This window comes from Crocuta crocuta, unplaced genomic scaffold, assembly GCF_008692635.1.
Source record: "Crocuta crocuta isolate KB4526 unplaced genomic scaffold, BGI_CrCroc_1.0 scaffold27, whole genome shotgun sequence".
Classification (NCBI taxonomy): Eukaryota; Metazoa; Chordata; class Mammalia; order Carnivora; family Hyaenidae; genus Crocuta; species Crocuta crocuta.
Genome location: NW_027532250.1, coordinates 639,327 through 662,700, shown reverse-complemented (window position 1 = coordinate 662,700; position 23,374 = coordinate 639,327). Strand labels below are relative to the sequence as shown.

The window sequence follows — 23,374 nt, the reverse complement described above, 5'->3', positions numbered from 1 at the left end:
TGAAAGACTTTCTTTTCTCTGTGGAATAGCCTTGGCACCTTAATCAAAAACTATAATATTGTATCTTGTGGTCCATGCACAGGATCTCTCTTTCCATCTACTTAGGTCTCCTTTAATGGCTTTTTACAAAGGTCTCCTTTGTGGTTTTCGGTGTGGAAGTCTTCTTTTTTTTTTCTTTTTTTTTTTTTGAGAGAGAGAGAGTGAGAAAGCACAAGAGGGGGAGAAGGGCAGCGGGAAAGAGAGGGACTCTTAAGCAGGCTCCATGCTCAGCGGAGAGCCCAGAGCTGGGCTCGATCCCACAACTCTGGGATCATGACCCAAGTGAAATCAAGAGTCGGCTGCTCAACCAAGTGAACCACCCAGGCGCCCCAAGTGCGGGAGTCTTAAAAGTAGTTTGTTAATGTTTTTTAATGTTAATGTTCTTAAAATTATTGGTAGTGAAGTTGTATTTTTTCATTTTATTTACAACTGTGTGTTACCTGTCTATTGAAATCCCATTGACTTTTGTATGTTGACCTTACATGCTTTCATCCTGTTAAATTCATTTCTTCCAGTAGTTGTCATCTTGGCTCCTTGGGATGTTGCACATACATCATCATGTTGTCTGAGAGTAAAGACAGTTTGCATCTTCTCCTTTTAGTGTTTTTCCATAGCTTGCAGCACTGGCCAGGATCTCCAGTACCTTGTTGAGTAAAAATGGTGACCGACATCCTTTCCCTTTTCCAATCTTATTGTGAGGACATTCAACATTATACTGTTGAATGTGATATTAGTTATAGGTTGTCCATTATTAAGATGAAGAAGTTTCCTTTTCTTTCTAGTTTGCCGAGAGTTTCTATTAAGAATAGATCTTGAATTTTATTTTCATATTTTTCTGCATCTATTTAGATAACCTCGTTTTCTCCCTTTTTCTGTTAATGTGGATATTCGTATTCATTATATGTTGTTAAATAAGAAACATTCCCAATACTTAGCCGATGAAACAACAAACATCACCTCACCCTTTCTGTGGGTCAGGAATGGGACTGGCTTAGCTGGTAATGGGTCTATAGCTCAGGGTCTCTCCCGGGACTGCAGTCGAGTTGTCGTTTGGGGCTGCAGTCAAAGGAAGGCTTGGCTGGGGTTGAAGGATCCACTTCCAAGATGGTGCCCTCACACGCTGTTGGGTGGAGGCCTCAGGTCCTCGGATCCCTGGTGTGAGCCTCTCCATAGGGCGGCTTGTACGTCCTCACAACCAGGCGCTAACTTTCTCCAGGACAGGCGATCCACGGAGAGCGAGGCGAGTCTACAGGATCCATGGTGACACATTTAGGAGTCCCCTGCCAAGGCTTCTGTTCGTTAGAGGGGGTGATACGTTACCCGCCCCACATGCGCAGCACACAGAATGGAGCTCCGCTCTTGAAGGCGGGGGTGGGGGGGAGGCATGTTTAAAGACAAAAACAGGAGCATATTCTGTAGCTGCCACAATTACATTAAGTGAACTTTACAACTGTGATCATCCCTGATGGGTCTGATCGTGAGCCAAAATCTGAGAAACTCAAACTGAGGAAAACATTTTACAAAACAAACAGGCTTGTAATCTTCAAGAGTCTAACAAGTCAAGGAAAGACTGAAAAACTAATCCAGATTGAAGGAGACTAAAGAGTCATGACCACTAGTTACAACATGTGATTTTGAATTGGATTTTTTACCCAAAAGGCCATCACTGGGTGAGTTGGCAAAACTCTGATGGCTTCTGAGAAGTACATGGTGGTAATGTGGCAGTGTTAATTTTGTGATTTTTAGGATCTTGTTCTGCTTATGGCGGATAAGACTCTTGCTGTTAGGAAATGTCCACTGACCTTCAGAGGTAATGAGGTAGGGTATTGTCACATGGTTCAGAATAAATAAGTTCTGTGCTCCTAAGTTTTCTCAAAATTGGGGACTGTTTTATTTTTTTTTAATGATGGTTAATTTGCTGCAAAGAAAGGCATATTTAAAAATTGGCTTTTTCTTAACTGTTGTCATTAAAAGACAACGGGCCATTTGGTGTAAAGCAAGGTTAACGTTGTGCTCCTGGTGCTTCTTCACCATACACAGGCCCTGAGAGCCCAGGCCACCTTCCTCTCCCCAAATGGGGGCTCCTTCCTTTGGCCAGCCTTCCATACCTCACTCTGGGCCACTCCATCCGTCCATCCGAACGGCCCACCTAAATAGCAACTGTGAGATGAAGTAATTATTCAGTGCAGGAAAAGAATGAGGAGGAGCAAACAAATTTCTTTTTATTTTACACACATATTGCCATTTCCATTGCTCTTCGTTCCTTCCTAGAGAAGTGAGTTTTCATCTGTCATCATTTCCCTTTGGCCTATGAACTTTCGTAGTGTTTCATGTATTCTGGGCAGCCAGTGACAGATGCCCTCAGTTTTTGCTTATCAGAAGATGTCGTGTCTATATTGTATTCTCACTTCTGAGGGATATTTGTGCTAGAGAACAGATTTCTGGGTTGATTTTTGTTATTGTTATATACCATAATTTGATATTTGTACATATTGTGTACAATAACTTTAGTTAACACCCATCACCACACATAGTTACAAAGGCTTTTTTTTCTTGAGAGGAGAACTTTTAAGTGACTCTCGTGGCAACTCTACATAATAGGGCATGCAGCACATGACATAGTCAAAATGGGTGATGGTGGTCAAAAGGTATAAACTCCCCGTTGTAAAGTAAGTCCTGGGATTTTAATGTACAGATTTTTCTTTCATGACTTTTTTTTTTATGGTTTATTTATTTTTGAAACAGAGGGCAACAGAGCATGAGTGGGAGAGGGGCAGAGAGAGAGGGAGACACAGAATCTGAAGCAGGCTCCAGGCTCTGAGCTGTCAGCACAGAGCCCGACGAGGGGCTCGAACCCACGAACCGCAAGATCATGACCTGAGCGGAAGTCGGACGCTTAACTGACTGAGCCACCCAGGTGTCCCCTTTCATGGTTTTAAATATGTTATTCTATTATATTCTGGTCTCATGGTTTCTGTTAAGGGGCCTATAACATCCTTAACTTTGTCACCCTATATGTGATTAATCTTTTTATTATCTGGCTGCTTTTAGGATCTGCTTTTTTTTTTTTTTTTTTTTTTCAGCAATTTACTATAATATGCTGGGTGCTTAAAATACTCTGGGTTCATTGGATCGGAGTTTCTTGAATCAGAAATTTGATTATCGGAGACATTTTCAGCCATTACTTTTCTTTTCCTTTTCTTTTCCTTTCTCTTCTTTTGAGAAAGAGATAGCAAGTAGAGGGCAGAGAGAGGGAGACAGAATTCCAAGCAGGTTCTCTGCTGTCAGTGCAGAGTCCGGTGCAGGGCTCGAACCCACCAACAGTGAGATCATGATCTGAGCCAAAATTAAAGAGTTGAATGCTTAACCGACTGAGCCACCCATGCACCCCCAGCCATTATTTCTTTACATGTTTTGTCTGCCCCATTCTTTGGCTCTGCCTATGGGATTCCAATTGCAAGTATATTAAACTGAATCCTGGGGCTTCTGGGTTTTGTTTTTTTTTTCCCATCTTTTCCTCTGTGTTCTTAGGATCATATTATTTCTGATCTGTCTTTAAGTTCAATTGATCCTTTCTTCTGCTGTCTCTTAAGTACATCTGGTATATATTTTTACTCAAATACTATCCTTAATTCTAGAATTTCATAGGATTCTTTTTTATATTTTATGTGCTTCGATTCCCCATCTGCTCACTCAATATGATTCTTTTTCTTTAAATCCTAACTATGTTTATAATAGCTTCTTTTAAAGTGCATGTCTGCTAATGCCAACATCCAGATCAGCTCAGGATCTATTGCTCTTTACTCTTTTCTCTTGACCTTAGGTCCCACTGCTTTGTATAACTAGTATTTTTTTTTAACTATACACTGGATACTGCAGAAGATAGATGGCAGAGATCTTAGATTGTCTTATCTTCTGTTGAGGAGTGCCAGGTCCTGCTGTGGCAGACGGTGATATGAGGAAGCTTTTACCCTGGGTTATTATGGTTCTCTTGCAATGTCGCCGATAGCCTCCTGGCAAATCCTTCCCAGGATGTCGTCTTTACTTCTCAGGTATTGTCTGTGTGGGTTTTCATTCAGGGTGTTCTCTGGGCCCCTGTGAGCTGGCAGGATTCAGACTCCCAGCTCTTTCTTCCTTGCCGTTGGCAGCCGCGAAAATCTCTGCCCGGCTTTTCCCCAGCCTTCCGAGAGTTGCTGTCCTTGGAGTCTCCCCTGTGTGTGTGCGGTTTGGAGTCAGCTGTGGATCTGAGATGAGTTTGTGTATAGATTCAAGGCTCCCTCTTCTGCGGCCCCTTCCTTTCCAGGACACTCCCTCTCTATTTCCAGCCACAGCGGTGGCCTTGAATGAGGTCCTCTAGCCGGGAGCACTGGTTTCCCCCTTGGCCCGTCGATGGCCGTTATTCCAGTGCGAGTTAGTAGCACCACTACTGGACTCAGCGCTCCCCAACTAGACTCTTCATTTCAGTGTTTATCTTTCCTTTCATACCATTACTGATGTCTCTATGTTTAAACCTATGGTTTCAGGCTTTGCTTTTTATGTACCCTGCCCTGTATTCTTTTGGATCGAACTTTGTTTTTAATGCTATGTTTCTCCCTTCTTTTATCTTGGTAATTGTACATTCTGTTATTATTCTTAAAGTGTTTACTCTAGAAATCACTTAATGCATCCTTTACTTATTCGAGTCTTAATGTAAATTTCTCCACATTTTCCAACAATACAGGGGTCTCAAATCTAATTTCTCTGCTTCCTGCTTTTTATGCTCCTATACTATATTTTAATTCTAGATCTCCTAGGACATTTATTATTGTTATACAGTGAACATTCCTGTTGATTTCTTCCATATGTCTGCTCTCACCATTGCTCTGCATTCCTGCTGCATTTTTGACCTTCCATCTGGGATCATTTACTTCATTCTGTAGAACACCATTTTGTATTTCCTTTAGTGTCCTCCTCTGGTGCAGGGTCATCTATCGCAAAGTGTCTTAATTTATCTTTTTTTTTTTTTTTTAACTGAGCTTTTATTTACATGCCATGAAATGTATAGTTCTGTGAGTTTTTACCTTGTGTTTGTTTGAGTACCATCAAGATACAGACTATTTCCGTTCCCTCAGATAGCTGCCTTCCTCATTTACCTGCCCCGCCTCACCAGCATAACCGCATTCTGCCTTCCGTCACCATAGAGTACTTGTGTGTTTTTTGAAGTTCGTGTAAACAGTCACATTACATACACTCATTCATACCGCCTTCTTGTGCTCCAGATACTGTTATTGAGGTTTATCCATGTTTTTGCATGTGTCGGTAGTTTGTTCCTCTTTATTGCTGACTAGTCTCCTATTGTGTGAATGTCCCACAGTTTGTTTATCCAGCCTCCTAGTGATGGAGTCCAGTTTTGAACTATTATGAATGAAGCTGCTGTGAATATTTGCCTACAGTTCTTTGTGTGGCCATGTCTGTGTGCTAGTCTTGGGTATATAGCTGAGGGCAGAATTTCTGGTTAATAGGCGTGCAATTTGTTACCTGTCTGTGTGTAACACATTCATTACCCTTCCGCTTAGCAGCTTAAAATAAAAAAACCATGAACGTGCATTATCTCTCATAGTTCTTGTGGGTCAGAAATTCAGGGGCAGCTGAATCTAGACCCCTGCCTACGACCGCGCGAGGTCCTCGCCACACGAGAGCCGTCATCCTCAGAATGAGGAGTCCCGAGAGCCCAAGGTGGACGGCGCCGTGTCTTTATGACCACCTGTCGTTTCCACGCTGTCCCCTTGGTCACACACGTCAGCCCTGTGCGCGCGGGAGTGACCACCACGAGGGCCGCTGGGGATGCTGGCTGCCGTGCGCGCGTGTGACTCTGGAGGAAAGTGCCGTCGTCCTGCGCGGGCGCGGGGCCCTCTCCCTCCCGGCGCCGCGGGCCACACGCCCTCTCCGACCGCTGCTTTGAATCGTAGGTTCGCTCTCGCTGAACGTGGGATTCCTGGTGCTTCCTTCCTGCCTTTCGGACCCCTGGGAACACGCGACCCGTTTGCTTCCAGCTCCCTCCGCCTCCGCCGAGGTCGAGCTTCAGGCTCGCGCCGCTCCTGATGTGCGTGCGCCCTGTTCCGCCGCCCCTGCCTCCCGCGTGTCCCTTTCTTCTCTGGTGGCCCAGGAGCGGCTTTCCTTGTATTTATCCTGCCTGGGTTCCTGCTCTTTCTGGCACCTGTGGTTCGATGCCTTTCAATTTGGAAAACTGTCAACCATTCTCTCTTCAGTATTGCTTTTGTTCCATTTTCTCTCCTCGCCTCGCACTGTCAGACGGCTCTTAACTGTAGTCTAGAAGTTTCCATGTTGGTGTCTCTTATACTTCTCTGCATTTTCTGTCATTCTTTTCCTCACGCTTGCATCTGTGTATTTTTCCTAGCCCTTCATCCAGTTCATTGGCCACTTTTTGCATCTAATTCTATCTAATTTGAAACCTTAAGAACCATTAAGTTCTCGACTTCAATTAGTATTTTCCTAAAGTTCTAGTATGTCCATTGAGGTTTGTTTTAGTCCCCTTTTCTCTGCTAAAGATTGTTAGTCTGACTTTGGGTTTTTGTTTCTTAACTTCTATTTACTTATTTTAAGTAATCTCCACACCCGGCAAAGGGCTACAACTCAGAACCCTGACATCAGGAGCTGCGTGCTCTTCCGGCAGAGCCAGCCAAGGACCCCTGAGTTTCTGTTTTCTTAAATGTGCTGGGCATGGTTATTTTCAAGTCCATTTTTAATAGCATAACACAGTGGAAAGTGTTATGGATTATTGGAGTTGAGTAATGGATTCTACTTTTTTGAATGAAAATTTTCATAATAAAAGTTAAAAGTAAACATGTCTGATAACCAGTCCATTCTCTGGATGACCTGTGTTTCTCTTCATTGTCTATCTTTTATCTTGACTGTTGATCACAGTGACTTGTCCCCTTGTATGCATAACATTTTTTAAATTGCATTCCAGATACTGTTTATTAAGGTTTTGTAAATAATTTGAAGCTCTAGTTCAGGGTCAGCAAACTTACAACCCAGGAGCCAAATCCAGTCACACCAGTTCACGCACATACTGTTCATGGCTGTGTCCGTGCTACAGAAGGAAAGGTGACGAGACCGTGACCAGCAGCACTGGAAACCTTGGCCCTTCGACAGAAAAAGTTCACCAGCTCCTGCTCCACGTGTTTTCCTCCAGACGCACAAACCCAGTCCCCACTACCGCTCTGGTTCCTTATCACTCAGGGGACAAAATCCAGACTGTCATTCTTAGTTTTGGTCTGCGTCCACGCCGGCAGTCCCTACCACCGCCTTCTACTGCCTTCGCCCCAAACCTGGGACTCTGGGCCTGGGTGACGGCCTTCAGTTTCACAGGCCCCTGCGGTGTTCCATCATCTGACCTTTGCGTGGATGATTCCAGCTACCTGAGCACGCTTGCTGCAGAGTGGCCTGCAGGCCTCCAGCCTGTCTTCTAACATGTCCGCCGCACTGTTTCCTCCTTATGGAAGCTCGCCCTACACAGAGTGACTTTCTCCTCTGTTTGCCAGCTTGCCACCTGGCTCCGTGCTCTGTCCTCTATTCTGCCAGATTTGGTAAGGGTTTACCTGCGCCCTGCCCCAGCCTGAGTCCTTTAACACTTTGTTTCTCGGGCCTAACCTGGATTGGCCCTCTGGGTGTGTTTTCGAGGGGTTGACAGGAAAGAAGTCTTACTTCTCCCGCCCAGGGGTGTTTCTTCTTGCACCCCAGAGCGCACTGCTTCCTTTTTATAGGGGGACCTGGCTCTCTGAGTGGAGCCCTTCTTTTCCTCGATATCGAAAATCTTCATCTACTCGTTTCCTTCCATTCATCCCAGACACACGACTTCCAGCTGAAAGGCGTTCTGACCTTGGGTCTGTGTTCATCTGTTAGCCTTTTGGGAAATGGTACCTGTCTTCTTCCCTCTCACTGTCCATCCCATCAGACCTCAGATCCAGGGAACATCCTGAGTCCTCCCTCATCTCTATACTTCACAGTCAATCCCTCCGTAAGTCTCATTTGTTCTAGTCTTAAAATCATATCTTTCCAGTGCTCTTCATTTGTCTTAATTGGATAATATCAATTGGATAGTTTTATTTTTCTTTAAAAATCTTTAATGGTTTCCTGTTATACTGAGAATAATAACTAGAAATTTCACTATGATTTTTATCACTTTTTCCTCTCTCACTACAGTGCAGCCATGTCCCTTTCCAAATACCTGTTCTCTCCTACCTCAGGGGCTTTGCACTTCCTGTTTCCTCTTTTTGAAATGTTTTCTTCTTCCCCAGCTTTCACATGACTAGATCTTCTTGTGTGTTAGGGTTTATCCAAGAGGTTTTTCCTACCATCGTATCTCCAATTACCACTTCAATCGTTATCCCCACATATCTTGGTTTGATATCTTCCTAGTAAGTATTAAAATCTATGATCATTTATCTATTTATCTTCTATTTATTGTCTGCTCCTAGCACTCCAGTAGAGGTTCTAAGAGAGGAGAAATCTCATCTGAAATTATCACAAATGTATCGCCAGTGCCTAGCCCATAGTACATGGTCAGTAAAAGTTCTTTAATTACAGGATTTCTGTAATTGTGTACATTCACTGTCTTTATTTACCAGTCTCCCATGCACTCCAGATCCTCCTCTTTCTAGCTTCTGCTCATGATTCCACTGGAACCCCTGTTGGAGAGTTGAACATCAACTTGTGAATAGCCAAATATAATCTACAGGTTGCTTTTTATTGTATTTGTTTTCTCTAGAACTATCTGGCATTATCTTAATATCCTTTGTTTTTGTTTTTGTTTTTCTGCAAAGTCTGGTGACCCGGGATACAGTTCTGATTCTCTTCCTTCCCACCTCTTGGGGTCGTCTTCTTGTTCTGTTTCTCAGCCTCAGCGTCTGCCCCAGAATGTTGGAGCAGTGAGGATTTCTTCCACAGCCTCCCGTGTCTTCCCACATGATTTCACTCACACTGACAGCCTGGAGGGCCACCTTTCTCCAGTGACTCCAGATGACTGCTGTGTCACTGCAGAGACACCTGGGCCTCCCTACATCTGCCCCTGAACTCCCTTTTCCACCCTGTCCCCCCCAGACACCTCATCCTACCCTGTCAATAGGTCCACCACTGGGTGTGACTCAGTACAGCCACTGTGAAGTGCAAGCAGGAGTGATATTTATATTTATATAGTGTATACTTGAAATGTAGTAACTCCGTAAAGCAGTCCTGTGTGCTTTTCAATTCAGATATAAAGAGACACAACATTCTTGTCCAAATAAACAAAACGGGACAAACAAGGTAAGAATTTAAGAGCCCATTAGATATCTGGGCTCCCAAAGAAATGAAAATGAACTAAACCTGAGTGGCAAACCGCTCCTAAGAGAGAAGTGGTCTGTGACTGCCCTCGACCCTTCCAGAATCGGGNCGCAGACGAGCCTAAAGAGACCTCACCAAGGCAGTCTCTGCCTTCACTGGACACAGGGATGCAGGTGGGAGCTGGAAAGCCAAGAGAATTCCTCAAAATCTTGATGAGATATGCTGATCTTTGCTGTGCTCAGTCTCAGCTCATCTCATAGAATTTTCATATAAAGTCAGCAGAAAGCATCCAAAGTGAAATAACAAAGGCGAGGAGAATTGACAGTGACAAAGACATCGAGGTCTGTAGGATACTGTCAGGCGGACTCAACATGTGCTGTTTTTCCTCATCACACCCCTTCTGCCGAACGTGTGTTTTATTTCCACACCAACAAGCAGTCCACCAGCTCCGCAGACAACTGCTGGGTGCTCTTCAGTTCAGTTCAGTTCTGCCGGTCACTCCCTGGAGGTGTGTCAGGCTGCGCAGGCGTGAGCACTCAGTCCTGCAAGACCACGGCCACTTCCTGTGCCAGTTGCGAGTACTGGGCACACCCACACTTCTGTCTGATGTGGCTGTCAGGTTGAGAGTTCCCACAGCCGCGTCCCCCTTCAGGTTGGATAATTTGCCAGGACTGTTCAGAGAACTCAGGAACACACTCTGAGTGTTCGCTATAAAGGACACAAATGAACAGCCAGATGAAGAGGTGCATAGGGCTGGAAGGGCCGCAAGCATGGGAGCTTCTTGTCCTGTGGAGTTGGGATATGCCACCAACCCAGCGGCTCTTCAAACCCCATCGTTGAGGGATTTTTATCGTGGTCTGATTACTAGGTGTGATTAGTTGAATCGCTGGCCGTTGGTGATGAGCTCCGTCTCCAGCCCCTCACAGCTTCCCACAGGTTGCAAAGTTCTAACCCTCTAATCGGTATCTGGGCCCTGTAGCAGCCAGCACCTCCCTCGGCAGTCCCTGGGCAGTGTAGGGGCCCACCAGGAGTCCCCTCATGAGGACAGAAGACACATCACTTCAGAAATTCCAAGAGATGTAGGGGTTTGTGTCAGAACCTGATGACAAAGATCAAATGTGTATTTCTTATTACACCACATTTGCACACACCTCATTGGCATCCCAGAAAGGAGAAAAAGAATGGAACAAAAGAAATAATTCAAAAGATACAGGGCAAGAACTTTCTAAGATTGATGAAAGTGATCAATGTATAAATACAGAAATATCTCTTAAACTCTAACCAGGAAAAATAACAAAACAAACCATAGCCTAGATATGCTGTAGTCACACTGCTCAAAACCAAAGAGCAGGTCTTAAAAGTAATCGGAGGGGGCATTAAACAAACACATTATATATGGGGAACAGTGAGAAGAATGATCACCGACTTCTCAACAGAAACACTAGAAGCCCAAAGACAGTGGTAAGGAATCTTTAGTTTGGGGGGGTGCTGAGGGGAACCTGCCAAGCAAAGATTCTATATCCAGCAAAAATTTTTTTTCAAAATTAAAGGTGAAATAAAGACATCTTCAGACAAAAGCTGAGAGAATTTGCCAGACCCGTGCCATAAGAGATGCTAAAAGAAATTCTTTTGGGGGGGGAGGGGTGAAAATTTGAATCATTTTACTTAAACTTTGGTTGTCATTAAAATTATAGAAACAGGAATGAAAGAAAAAATCTATATATAGCAAAAGTCAAGAAATACCCTAGGCTGTTCACATTTCTTCCTTTTAAAATAAAAATACCAATTAATTGTATTGATAACATATGAAGAAGTTAAGTGTAAGGCAGCGAGAGTACGGTGGGTCAGAGGAGGTACCTTGAATTAGACTGTCCTCGATCGTGAGCTGTTCACGAAGTAGCATATTAGGTGGAAGTACACCAAAATTTACAGCCATGTTATAATCTCTAGAGAAACCATTGAATAAATAACGCCACGAAAAGAAATATAGCTAAAAATTCCCTACAAGAGAAAACACTAGAACGAAAGGGAAAAAAAGTGATTTATCCAAAAGAAGACAGAAAGGAAGCAGAGAAACAAATGCCAAAATGGGAAATACCACCAGCCATATAAATGATTGCGTTAAATGTCAGTTTTCTTGTTTCTGGCATTTACATATTTTCTAGATGCCGTAGAATGTTCTACATTTATACGTACATTATCATGTTTGTAAGTGTGACCTCTGTGACAGTTTGGCAGTTTTCACCATCTTTGTGCTTTTTTTTCTCTTTGTATTGGCCAGCCCCTCCGGCCCGGTGTTGAGTCCTAGCGGTGAGGGTGGATGTCCGTGCCTCATCCGTAGAGCGTGGGCACAATTAGAACGAACATGGAGCAGCCGCAGCTTGATATAATTCTGGTGGGAGTGCCCGTGGCACGCCTGCTTTGAGGGACTCTGTTTTCATATAAGTTAAACGTGCATCTATCCTGTGATTCCGCAAGGCCCCTCTTAGGTAGTTACCCAAGAGAAATTAACATGTATCGCTCCAGAAAGACCTGTGCAAGATGTCTTATTCATAGTAGCGAAAAACTTGAAACAACCCAATATCCCTCAACGCAAGAACAGGCAGAGTACATGGGCAGAGTAATGTACCGCGCAGCAGGTACATACAGCAGGAAACAGGAATTAACCACCGCAGAGTATAGACGAATTTCGAAAACATTGCTAAAGGAAGGAAACTAGACAGAACAGAGTATATGTTATGATTTCACTGATAGGGGATCCAAGGACCATCAAAACTAACCTGCGAAGTTGAAGTCACAGCGGCCTGTGTGGGATGGGCATGAGAATGAACTAAAACTGGGCGTGAGGGAACTTTCTGGGGTGATGGAGGTGTTCTCTGTCTGGTTTGGGGCAGTAATGACAAGAGCATATGAACTGTCAAAACTCATTGAACTGAGGCCCTGCTCTGCCTTTTATTGTATGTTAATTACACTTCCAAACATACTTGTTTGTGTGTATTTTTAAAGCCCTGTGTTCCAGGTCCTGAAGTTATTCCCAGTTTCCACACGAGAGAATTGGGGAAGAGAGACTTGCCCAGTGATACACAGTTTGTGACAAAAGCCGGGTGGCCTGGCTTACCAGCCCGCACCCTGGCCCAGCGTCCTCATCTCGTCCCCCGGCCCCTCAGTTCCACGTCATGGACTTTATCCTTCAGATAAACTCACATTAGCTCCAAACAACAAAGTTAGTAGTTGTGCAAGGTTCGTCCTTGCAGAATTGCTGATTAGTAGGCGTCTGGTTACATGATGTACAGTACAGTCCTGCAGTAGAATATGATAAAGGGAAAAACCTAATTTTTTTTTTAAATGTTTATTTATTTCTAGGAGACAGAGAGAGAGGGAGACACAGACTCTGAAACAGGCTCCAGGCTCCGAGCTGGCAGTCAGCACAGAGCCCGACGCGGGGCTCGAACCCACGAACCGTGAGATCATGACCTAAGCAAAAGTTGGACACTTAACCAACTAAGCCATCCAGGCACCCCAAAAACCTAATTTTTTTAACATTTATTTTTGAGAGAGAGACAGAGCGTGAGTGGGGGAGAGACAGAGAGAGAGGGAGACACAGAATTCAAAGCAGGCTCCAGATTCTGAGCTGTCAGCACAGATTCAATGCTGGGCTCGAACTCACAAGCTGTGAGACCATGACCTGAGCCGAAATTGGCTGCTTAATCGACTGAGCCACCCAGGCACCCCTATTTTTTTTTTATTTTTTTTTAATGCTTTTTTATTTTTAAGAGAGAGAGAAAGAGCTGCAAGGGAGGGGTAGAGAGAGGGAGACAGAATCAAAAGGAGGCTCCAGGCTCTGAGCTGTCAGCACAGAGCCCAACGCGGGGCTCAGACTCACAGATGGCGAGATCATGACCTCAGCCAAAGTCAGACACTTAACCAACTGAGCCCCCCAGGCACCCCAGAAAACCTTATATATTTATATTGGATAATCTCCTAGGTGTAGGGTAGAGTGGAGACAAATCAGAGATACAGACTACATGCTACCATCTGTGTTAAAAATAAAATAAGGTACAAGGGACCCTGTATACACCTGTGATTGTGTAAACCCACAGCATTTCTGAAAGGAGACCTAAGAGGCTGTGACATGAGCTTCTGGGGAGAGGAGTTGAAGATCTGGGCAGAAGGGGTGGGAGGGAGACGTTTCATTGTGCACCTGTTCTGTACATCTTGGGTAATGAAGCATATGAATCTGTATTACCGATTCAAAGAATGAATGAATACAATTACAATTTGGAGACGACCAGAATAGCTCATCACACACATATTTCCCTGACCTGACTGAAGCCGGCCTCAGACTCCTCAGAACTGCCCGTCTCCCTCACGACAGACCCTGTGGTTTTTGTGTGTCAGCCTCAACATGTCCCTTCTTTCTGGGATCATTTCCCTCCCTCCCTCCCTCCCTCCTGTGTTTGCCTTTCCTGCCCATTTTCCCTCTGTCCTGTCGTGCCCTCACTGCTTGGTGTCCCCCAGGTTTTGTCTGTGGGCCCACGCCTTCCTTCTGCCCTGCAAGATCCTTAAAAGCAGAAGTCCGTCTCACTCACCCATGGCTTATTAAGGGCCGGGTATCTGACAGAGGGACCCCAGATTTTCCATTCACCTCTGAAACAGGTCTGATAACAACATTCCTTCCCCCTCGGCGCCCCCCCCACCTTTGACTCGAGCTGTCTTCCCCAAAACACCATCTGTGAATGACTCATGATGATGGTTCACAGATGAATATGGTAAATTTCTATCAAGTATTTTATTGTCTATTAGGCAAGATAAAACTAATTTGTGAAACCAGTGGGTTTTTAATTTTACCAATATTACTGCGTAGACAAGGCAAAGTTAAGAAATAGAGTGATTTCTTTTTACAGTATTCAGTAGTAACAGATGGGGCACAGATAGGGCAGAATTGGTGGTGGTGGGGCTCTGACTTACAGGAACCGGGGGCCTCACCCAGGGTAGATGCTCATCACTGTTGAGAGTGCAGTGGCTTCTGTCCCCACCCCACCTAGAGCCCTGTGTGTGGTTCGCCATCTGCACTTACCACCCCGCCCGGCTCAGTCTCACGGCGCAGACCCACTGGGATTCTTCCGGTACATTCGCAGTGCTCTGCTTTTGTTCCTGCTGTTTATCCTGATGGAATGTGACCCTTCCTCCTTTGGGTCCTGTCCCTGTCAGCTGGGCAGACCCCTCCTCCACCTCGGGGTTTAGCCCAAACTTTACATCTTCTCTGAAGTCCTCATTAGTGTATTAGTTTCTTGTTGCTGTTCTGACAAGTTATGGCAAACTCATTGGCTCCCGAGAACACAAGTTTATCATTTTAGAGGTCTGAAAGTCAGAAGCCTGAAATCTGACCCCCTGGCGTACACTCCGTGTGTTCGCAGAACTGGTTTGTTGTAGAGCCTCTAAGGGAAAAATCTGTTTCCTTGCCCTTTTCTGTTTCTGGTGGCTGCCTTCAGGTGCTTTTGTCCATCCATCTTCAGGACACATTGTTCTGGTCTCTGCCTCCATCTACGCATCACCTTCTTCCCTGGCTCCCCCTCCTCCATCACTTAGAAGGACCCTCGTGACTTCATGGGGCCCATCTGGATCACCCAGGATCTTCACCCCATCACAAGATTCTTAACCACATCTGCAAGATCCCTTTTGCCGTAGACGGTGACATAATCACAGGTTCTGGGACTGGGGTGTGGCCGTTCTGTGGGGGAAGGAGCATCATCCAGCCTCCCACACCTGGCATCACCGCTTTCCTGGGTGCTTAGGTTTGGCTTTCCCTTTGTGCCCCACAACTCTGCCCTTCAGGATCTCCCAGAATATCTGCCTTGTAATTATCTGCTCCCCTGACCAGTCCGCCCACTGGGAGCCTCCCGGGGGGCAGGGATGGAGGTACACTCAAGCTGCCTGCCCAGTGTCCCTGGCATGTGGTAGAAGGCCATGCGTTTGAGGGAGTAGACTACCCAATACAAGACAGCATTGCAGTGCTGGGGTTCCAAGGACAGGGTCGGGGGCCTGGCCACCTGGCCAAGGATGCTAGCCACACCATGCACTGGCCATGTCCCCGCATGTCTGGTCTGCAAATTGGGGATGAAGAGTCAACCCAACCCAGAGGCGCACAGTAAGGACTACATAGGTCCCATGTGTAAAGGTATGAGAATCCTCTGGGGCGCCTGGGGGGCTCAGTCAGTTGAGCATCTGACTCTTGTCAGATATCAGCTCAGATTTCATGTTTTGGCTCAGGTCATGATCTTACAGTTCATGGGATCGAGCCCCTCACAGAGCCTACTTGGGATTCTCTCCCTCTCTGCCCCTCCCCTGCTCGTGCGCTCGCACTCTCTCCCTCCCTCCCTCTCCCTCTCTGTCTCTCTCTCAAAATAAATGATCTTAAAAAACAAAGTATGAGAATCCTTGACAGTAAACACTGAACCCTGTCAGGGTAGCCGGTTTCATCACTGTTGGTATTGATTTTATTGTTTATGATGTGAAAGGTTTTATATTACTCTAAGTCCTTTTTGACAGACTTAGGAAAGGGGAGGCTAACTGTTAGTAAACTTAGTTAGCTTTATGTTTAAAGTAATGTTTCTCGGGGCACCTGGGTGGCTCAGTTGGCTAAGTGTCCAATTCGATTTTAGCTCCTGATCAGGTCATGATATGGTTTGTGGATTCAAGCCCCCCATCAGGCTCTGCACTGACCGTGTGGAGCCTGCTTGAGATTCTCTCTCTCCTGCTCTCTCTGCCCCTCCCATTAGTGCTTGCTCTCCCTTTCTCTCTCAAAAAAAAAAAAAAAAATTAGAAATTTTAAAATAAAAATGCTTTCTTTTATTTTAAATAGTTTGTCACAAGTTGTTAAAATGACAAAAGTATAGAAATCCCTAAGGGAAGCACCATCCAGAGGGGCCGTTAACCCTTAGACCCCGTCAGCCTAAGAGACGCTAGTGTTTGCTGAACAGGTTAGACAATCCTGACTGCAGAGCCTGCTGTAAGCACTGAAGTTATGGCTACTCAGAGACTCCTGGCTCTTCGAAGCCACTCTGACAGAAGACATATGTGCCCTCGTATCCAGCTAATTCTCACCGAGCACCCGTCAAGTTCCTTGCACCCTCTGCAGCTCTTTCTGAGACCCCTGCGTTTGTCCCTTAGAGGAAGTGCTAGGTTTCACGTACTTTGGTTTCTTACATCTCAGTCTTGGTGCGTTTAGCGGCCTTTCTGACGATGTGTCACGCAGAGGTCTGGGCATTGTTTGCATGAGATTGAGAGTTGGCTAGAACACGTTGAGTCGTTCGTCCTTAAAAGGCACCGCATGGCATCATAGGGATGCTGATCGTGGAGGAATTCCAAGAAAGGGGCTTGCAGTCAAGAGAGGTGCAGGAACGTGGTGTCACCCATGCCTGCGTTCCGAGGGAGCTGGCCAAGCCCACTGCCACTAAAGGCACTTCTGAGATCCCTCGTAGCAAGTGTTCTCATTGGGAACACGTACTCCGACCAAAGATCGTGACTACTTGCTGTGCACAGAAGTCATATTTTTAGAATGTCATGAAAAATGGAGAAGTATATGAAAGGCATTCTAGCTTTAGGAAATAACGCTAGTGGGGATTTTAGATTAAAGAGGTAATAAGATCTGCCTAGCAGAGTGAAGAGAGATGGTTTAGTAGTGAAAAATAAGGTTATCAGACAAGTAAATGGCAGGCTGGAAAATAAAAATGTATCATTTGGATGGCAGGAAGCCATTGCCTGTTTTTCAAAAAGCAAGATGTTGAAGTTATCATACCCTCCGCATCATTTCACTTGAATGCGAGACGAGCCACTGTGCAGCGTGAGTGGCGATGGGAGGGACAAATTGTAGTCGTCCCGCTCCGAGATTAGGGTCCAATTTGTGAATTTATCTCGGGGGTTAAGGTTCAAGTGTAGATCAGATAAAATGAAGAACCAGACAGTTCTACAAAACCGGACGCAAGTAACAAAGGACAAAGAATAGTTGCCGACCTGTTCCGCGTCCTGTGGCAGCAGCTCCCCCCGCTCCCCCGCCCCGTTCTGGCAGAGCGCGCGTCGTGGGGCCGTTGCGGCCCGTGCCCAGCAGGCCCTGTGTTCGCCGTAAGTGTGACGTGGTGGCGAAGTATCTAGGTCGTGTGCATTTGGGCTAGTGTTGATCAGATTCACATTCACAAAAGCGCTGTCATCAACAGAGAAACACGTGAATCTTGGGGCAGGATTCGTTTGGGTGAGTCACGCGGGAGACCTTCTGCCCCAGGGCCAGCCCAGGGCTCCGCAGGGCTCAGGCGGGGGACACACGGGCAACACCCGCTCCTGGGTCTGGCCCTGAGTCCAGGTGTTAGCGCTGCAGAGACCAGCCAAATCCAGGGGCTGAGGAGGAAGAACTGGTTTTCACAGATGTGATGGGCCAAGAGTTCAGGCCTTCACAAGTCAACAGAGATGCCCGTCGTCATCGAGGCTGGGGGGAAGGTGGGGGGGGAAGAGCTCCGGACTCCACACACCAGGCAGCACCGCTTCCTCCCCAGCAGGAGCCCCGAGGTCCGAGGGAGGGCGGGCGCCGCAAGTCTTCACGGCCACCCCCAGGCTGGCCTCTTACCCGGGGGCTGGCGGAGAGCCGAGTGCGGGCGGCTGAGCGGAGCCGGCAGGGAGGGCTTCCCGGGCGGGGTCAGCCCTGGGCTTGTCCAGCCGCGTCCCTCCCGTCTGCGAGCTGCTCACGCAGCTGTGGTCCGTCCCCTGTGAGTTCAGCTCTCCCCGCACTTCCCAAGTGCCCCGGGAAGTGCTGCGCCCAGACGCCCCGGCCCCGTTGGAGTCACGGAACGCAGAGGGGTTGGCGGCAAGGCGGTGAGTGTTTTGTCCCAAATCTAGCAGGGAGGTGAGGACGGTGCCCCAGGTACGGAGGAGGAGGGACGGCAAGGCCCTGAATGGAGCTTACCGTTTTCCGCAGGTGACGTTGACATTGCACGGGTGAATTAAAACAAAAACCCCACAAACAAGCCAGTCACACATGGAGCACAGACGGGTAGTAGGCGTCCTGGAGACGGACGGTAGTGTGCAGTTTGCAGGGCGGAGTCGGGGTGGGAAGCCGCCTGGTTTTGGTGCGCCGCACAGGCTCCTGTGGTCGTTGGCGGTGGAGCTAAGCTCGAAGGAGTGAGGACTCGAGCCGCGGGTGAGCCGGGGGCCAAGTACTCCGGGGAAAAGGAGCCGCCGGTGTGGAGGCAGGAGCGGGAGCGGCTGGAAGGACCCGAGGCTGGGGGCACGAGACGCGGGGGCGGCAGTGGCCCGGACGGAAGGTGCCGGCTCGCCATCCGGCAGCGCGCGCGAAGCACAGCCAGTGTGGACAGCGGGGTGTGTGTTCTCGGGCTGGGAGGGCTGACTCGGGGACGCGCAGGGGGCTGCGGGCCTACGACCTCTGTGGTCTCTGAGAAGCCGAACCACGCTGCTGCCCGGACAGGAGTGCCGGGGGGGCGGCGCAGGGGGTGGAGGGGACTGGAGAGTAGTCCCGGGAAGTCATGACGAGTGATGAGGAGTAGTTGCCGTGTGGAGCGAGAGGCCTGAGGCCGGCGCCGCTCTACAAGGACCGTCTCCACACTGGTGCACGCGGCTCTGAGGCTTTCCTCCAGCAAGGCAGTCACCCCACTGCTGGAGGGGAAGCAGGCGTGGGGGCTGCTCGGGGCCCCCAGCCCTTCCCTACATCCTCCTGTAACACAGCCTTCGTTTCGCCCACCACCAAGATGCGAGGTTAAATCGGAAGTGGATTTGGGCCCTCCCTGTGGGTTTGTGTCAGCCTAGGGGAGCCTTTGGGGGCCTGATTGGGAGCGTGCAGGCCTGTAAAGGCACAGGCGGTGTGACTGGGCCTGGCCGCACCAGACGCTCACAGCGCTCACTGGCCTCCTGGGGAAAGCGGGTGCCTCGCTTCAGCTTTTCTGGGGCTAGCTGGGTGGGGGGGTTGGTACCTTCTCCATGCCATGGGTGTCTGTGAGAGTAAGCAGGTGCGTGTGCTTGCGGACATTGGAACCAAATGCAGTTATCTTAGTGACCAGGGGACTGGGTCTCTGGCCCCTGTTCACCCCTCCCTCTCTCCTGGGATTTGACACATTCAGCCTGGTGCAAATGGCCAGGAATGTAGCTGTGCGTCTGTCTGATCCATTCAAGGATGGCCTGTGCCCCACACTGTAGCTAGAGTTGAATCAGGGGAGAGAACAGTGATTTTAAGTCCCATAAAGCCATAATTGAGCTCTGATAGGCCGACGTCAGATAAGCTTGTCCTGTGTGCTGATTCGAAGGAAGGCGGCAGAGCCAGAGCAGCGAGGAAGCTGGGGACTGTGCGGGCAGACCCCAGGCCTTGCTTGCACTGCTCAGAAGCCCAGGTAGTCTCGGCTGGAGGGGAGGGAGCAGCTCTGGCCCCCGAGATTGTGGTCATACCAGACTCGTTCAGAGTGGGAGGCCAGGACACCTCCCCAGCCACCACCTCTTCTCTAGGGCCTTCTACTTCCGGTTGACTTCTGAGGCCCATCCCATTCATCTGCTCCTTCAGTGCCTTGCCTCTCATCCACGTCAGCCCCCTCCCTCCAGCTCCTCCCTCTGGCTCCCTGGTGTACTCTCCCCACTCCATCACCCCTCCCAAGACAGACATCAAAGGATGCCCTAACAGGGTCTGCCCAAGTGGCGCTTTCTCAGACACTGTCACTATGTCAGAGTCCGTTTCTTTGCTTCTCTCTCGTCTTCGGAATGTAAAGGGCAGGGGTTGTGACTCAGCGCCACCTGCATCTGCCAGCACCCTGGCGACGTCAAGCATGTTCAGTGATAACAAAGACCGTAGACCAAAGGGCTGTGATGAACAAAGCACTGGCTTGGTTGTTGCAGATGTGATCCGGGTCTCAAGGGCAGTCTCCCGAGCTGCTGTCGACTAGGAAGTCCTGTGTGCTTTGAAATGTCCAGTATTGAGTACCCAGCATCTGGTGGCCTGGGGTACTGAGGGCCGATGAGGAAACTCGGCCTTCCAGTGCCTGCCCCTCCCCGGCCTGCACACCATCAGTGGATGTTCGCGGTGAGGCGCTGCACCTGTGCTGCCGGGTCTTAGGCAATTGTGCTTGTTTTTCATAAGAAAAAGCCCAAGGCTTTTCTGGGTGGTCGACACAGAAGGACAGACCAGATTCCAACAGATTGAAGGACAAGAAGCCAATAGATATGGCTGCAAGAAGATCCACGTAGAGGGCTTTGGGCTCTCCAGAGCTCAGTGTAGGCAAGAAGGAGGTGTGTCAAGAGTGATGACTGGGGGGCGCTGGGAGAATGGTCTCAGGTCAGACAGGAAGTTGGGTTTAATCTGTAAGATATTTACGTGGCACTACAGCTGTCATTTTATGTGCCTTTCACCTGTCTGAGTAGTCAACCTGTGTATTCATTAAAGGAGAAATGGTTGGCAGGTGGGTTGAACTTCAGTGAATTCTGATCCTGGAATGAAGCATTTCCTTTTAATTGTTATATGCACCTTTCTCATCTTTTGGTCAGCTTGAAGCATATTTCTTCTCTTGCTCTTGGAGCAGCCGCGATGGATGTGATGGGTGCATTGGTTCTGTTCATAGCCCTCTATTGGATGCCTCTTGTCACTCTTAAATGTAACACCATAGTCATAATTGATGGAGAGTTGAGCTGTAAGCTTTTAGGACTAATTGCAAAGTCTAAACTGAAACATTTCCTGGAGCTGCCTTTAAATAATAATAATAATACCTTGTATAGGTGTAGTGCTTTACAATTTACAAAGCACTTCCCCATGCCTCATAGCATTTAATCTTCACAAGAAACACTGCTTTTTGAATGCTTAGATCTTTCCTAAGTGAGAGATCACATTGCACGTCCTGATTTAATCATGGTGAGTCGTCAGAAGTTCTTGATACAATAACCATTTATCGAGTACCATCTATGCATAAAGCACTTTACTAAGGATACCGAGGGGTAAATTTCCAGTAAATAAATATCCAGTAAATAGTACCTATGTGACCTTGCTTCCCCATCACAGTCACTATTTCAGAGGCTGCTTGCTGAACCGTAAATTGATATAAATATTGCCAGGAATTCATTGTATTAGAGTTTAAGTTTTTAAAACTGAGGATTCTGATACTTAGTCTAAACTCCGTGTTTCTTCAGAAAGTCGTTGTGTGGATTTCAGCTTGCACTTTCTTGAAGAACTTGCACAATTAACTTGAATCTCAAAAAAATATTTCAGACATCCTGCGTATTTGAAAATGCCTAGCCATTGCGTTCATGTCCTGATTAAGATGATTAGTGTATGATTCTAAGAGTACAGCTTGGCCCTCAGCCTCAGAAGGCTCATTATCCAGTACAAAAGAGGGCGTAATCATCTCTGCATTACGCCAGCAGCCTGATCGGCGGCGTGTGGAGGAGCCTGAGGGACAAAGGACTTACCCGGAGGGAACTTTCTGCGTGAGGTGGGGGTAGAAGGTAGCATTGGAGCCGAACCCAGCCCCAGGACTTGGAACCCGTGTCCAGGAGCCCCTGGAGTGTCCAGCCATGTGCTCTGGGCCACCGAGGCCCCTCACAGGATCTCCAAAGAGTAGAAGACCCCCAAATGATAGGAGTCTTCAAAGACCTTGGGGGCAGAGTGGTCGCGCAGAGTGACCGACCTGCACACCCCCATTCCTTTCTCCATGGAGAACGGGGTCAGGGCCGGAGGGCTGCCGTTGCCCATCGGGTCAGCTGAAACTCAGAAGTAGCCCCAGGGGCATCGCTTCTTCAGCCACCCTCCTGCTCCTTGTTTGGGGTCTTAATTTTATCAACTCGAGTGTTGCACAGCCTCTCATTCAGCTACTTGTTTGGTCGTGTGGTTTGGGAATGGAGAGGACAAACTGCGACGGCCTAATGTTTATTACTAGTGCGCCTCCTTCCTGGACACACAGGGTTTTCAGAAGGTTTTCCCATGATATCATCTTTGTAAATAACAGCTTCCATGTCATTTACAAGGGAGGTCCATGTCTAGATCACCATCATCTCCTGGTTCTGGTCATAAGGAGCTTAGGCAATCACAGACCAGAGAACTCTTTTGGGCAGATGTGCCCAGTGCTTTATTTTGATCCAGCATATGCAGCTAGCCTCCGAACATCTCATAAATACTCCGGAGAGGACCACGGTTAAGAGATGGGGTGGGGTGGGAGTGTGAGCTCTAGTCTAAGTAATGTTTCCAACTGGGGCTGGCATCGTGCTTTAAATAAAAGTATTTTATTTTTAAATAAAAGTATTCTGATCATTTAGGTCTCTCTTTATAGGGCATCTTTTATGACCAAGACTGTCCAGTACCAAAATGAGCTACATAAATTCCTAATCTGGGATACAGCTGGACAAGAACGAGTAAGTCGCCGTTTAATTTACTACTATGTGTTTTTCTGAGGCCCACATTAAAGCTCTGACCAAACTGTCAATATCCCTGTCATTGCATGTCACTCACTTCTCTCCTGTGCACCAGAGACACATTTATTTCCATTTGCGTGGGCCAGCCTTTTTCTTTTCAATTAGAGCCACAAAGTCCACTGATGGGGAAAGTGATAATGGGCACTGAGGGCATTTTTATACTTTTTAGTGTCTCAGAGTAAACGCTGACTAACGGGCCTGATAAAAGCCCGCTCAGAGCATTGTGTGTGATTTGGGGCTCCGTCCTCCAGCAAAGATATAAAAGAATTAGTGGCAGAAAGGGAGAGTTAAGCACATCTCATTTATAGCTGCCTTTTAAAAGCTAAAGAGGGAACTTTACAGCATATAAAATTTGAGATTTAAGTGAAACGGATGAGCTGACACAGAGCCAAGCAATAGGTACTTAATAAATGCCTGATGATCAAAATGTCCAAGACGGTTATCTGCTTAAGGAAGAGCCTGAACCAGGACTGGGGCCTGGGCCAGGACATCGGGTGCAGAGTGGGGTTCGCCGAGGCCTGCCTGCATCGAAGGCAAGGGGGGGAACAGCACTCCCCCCACTGCCTCG

General features: G+C 47.5%; 1 protein-coding gene across 1 annotated transcript in view; it reads left to right on the top strand.

Annotated features, from left to right (window-relative positions):
• The window catches only part of RAB22A (RAB22A, member RAS oncogene family), a 49,340-nt gene that overhangs the window by 10,880 nt on the left and 15,086 nt on the right, over window positions 1-23,374 (top strand). The window contains exon 2 of the mRNA XM_077778312.1: window positions 22,665-22,746. Within this exon, the coding sequence (XP_077634438.1) occupies window positions 22,675-22,746 (72 nt within the window). The 5' untranslated portion in view covers window positions 22,665-22,674. The remainder of the gene's footprint in view (window positions 1-22,664; window positions 22,747-23,374) is intronic.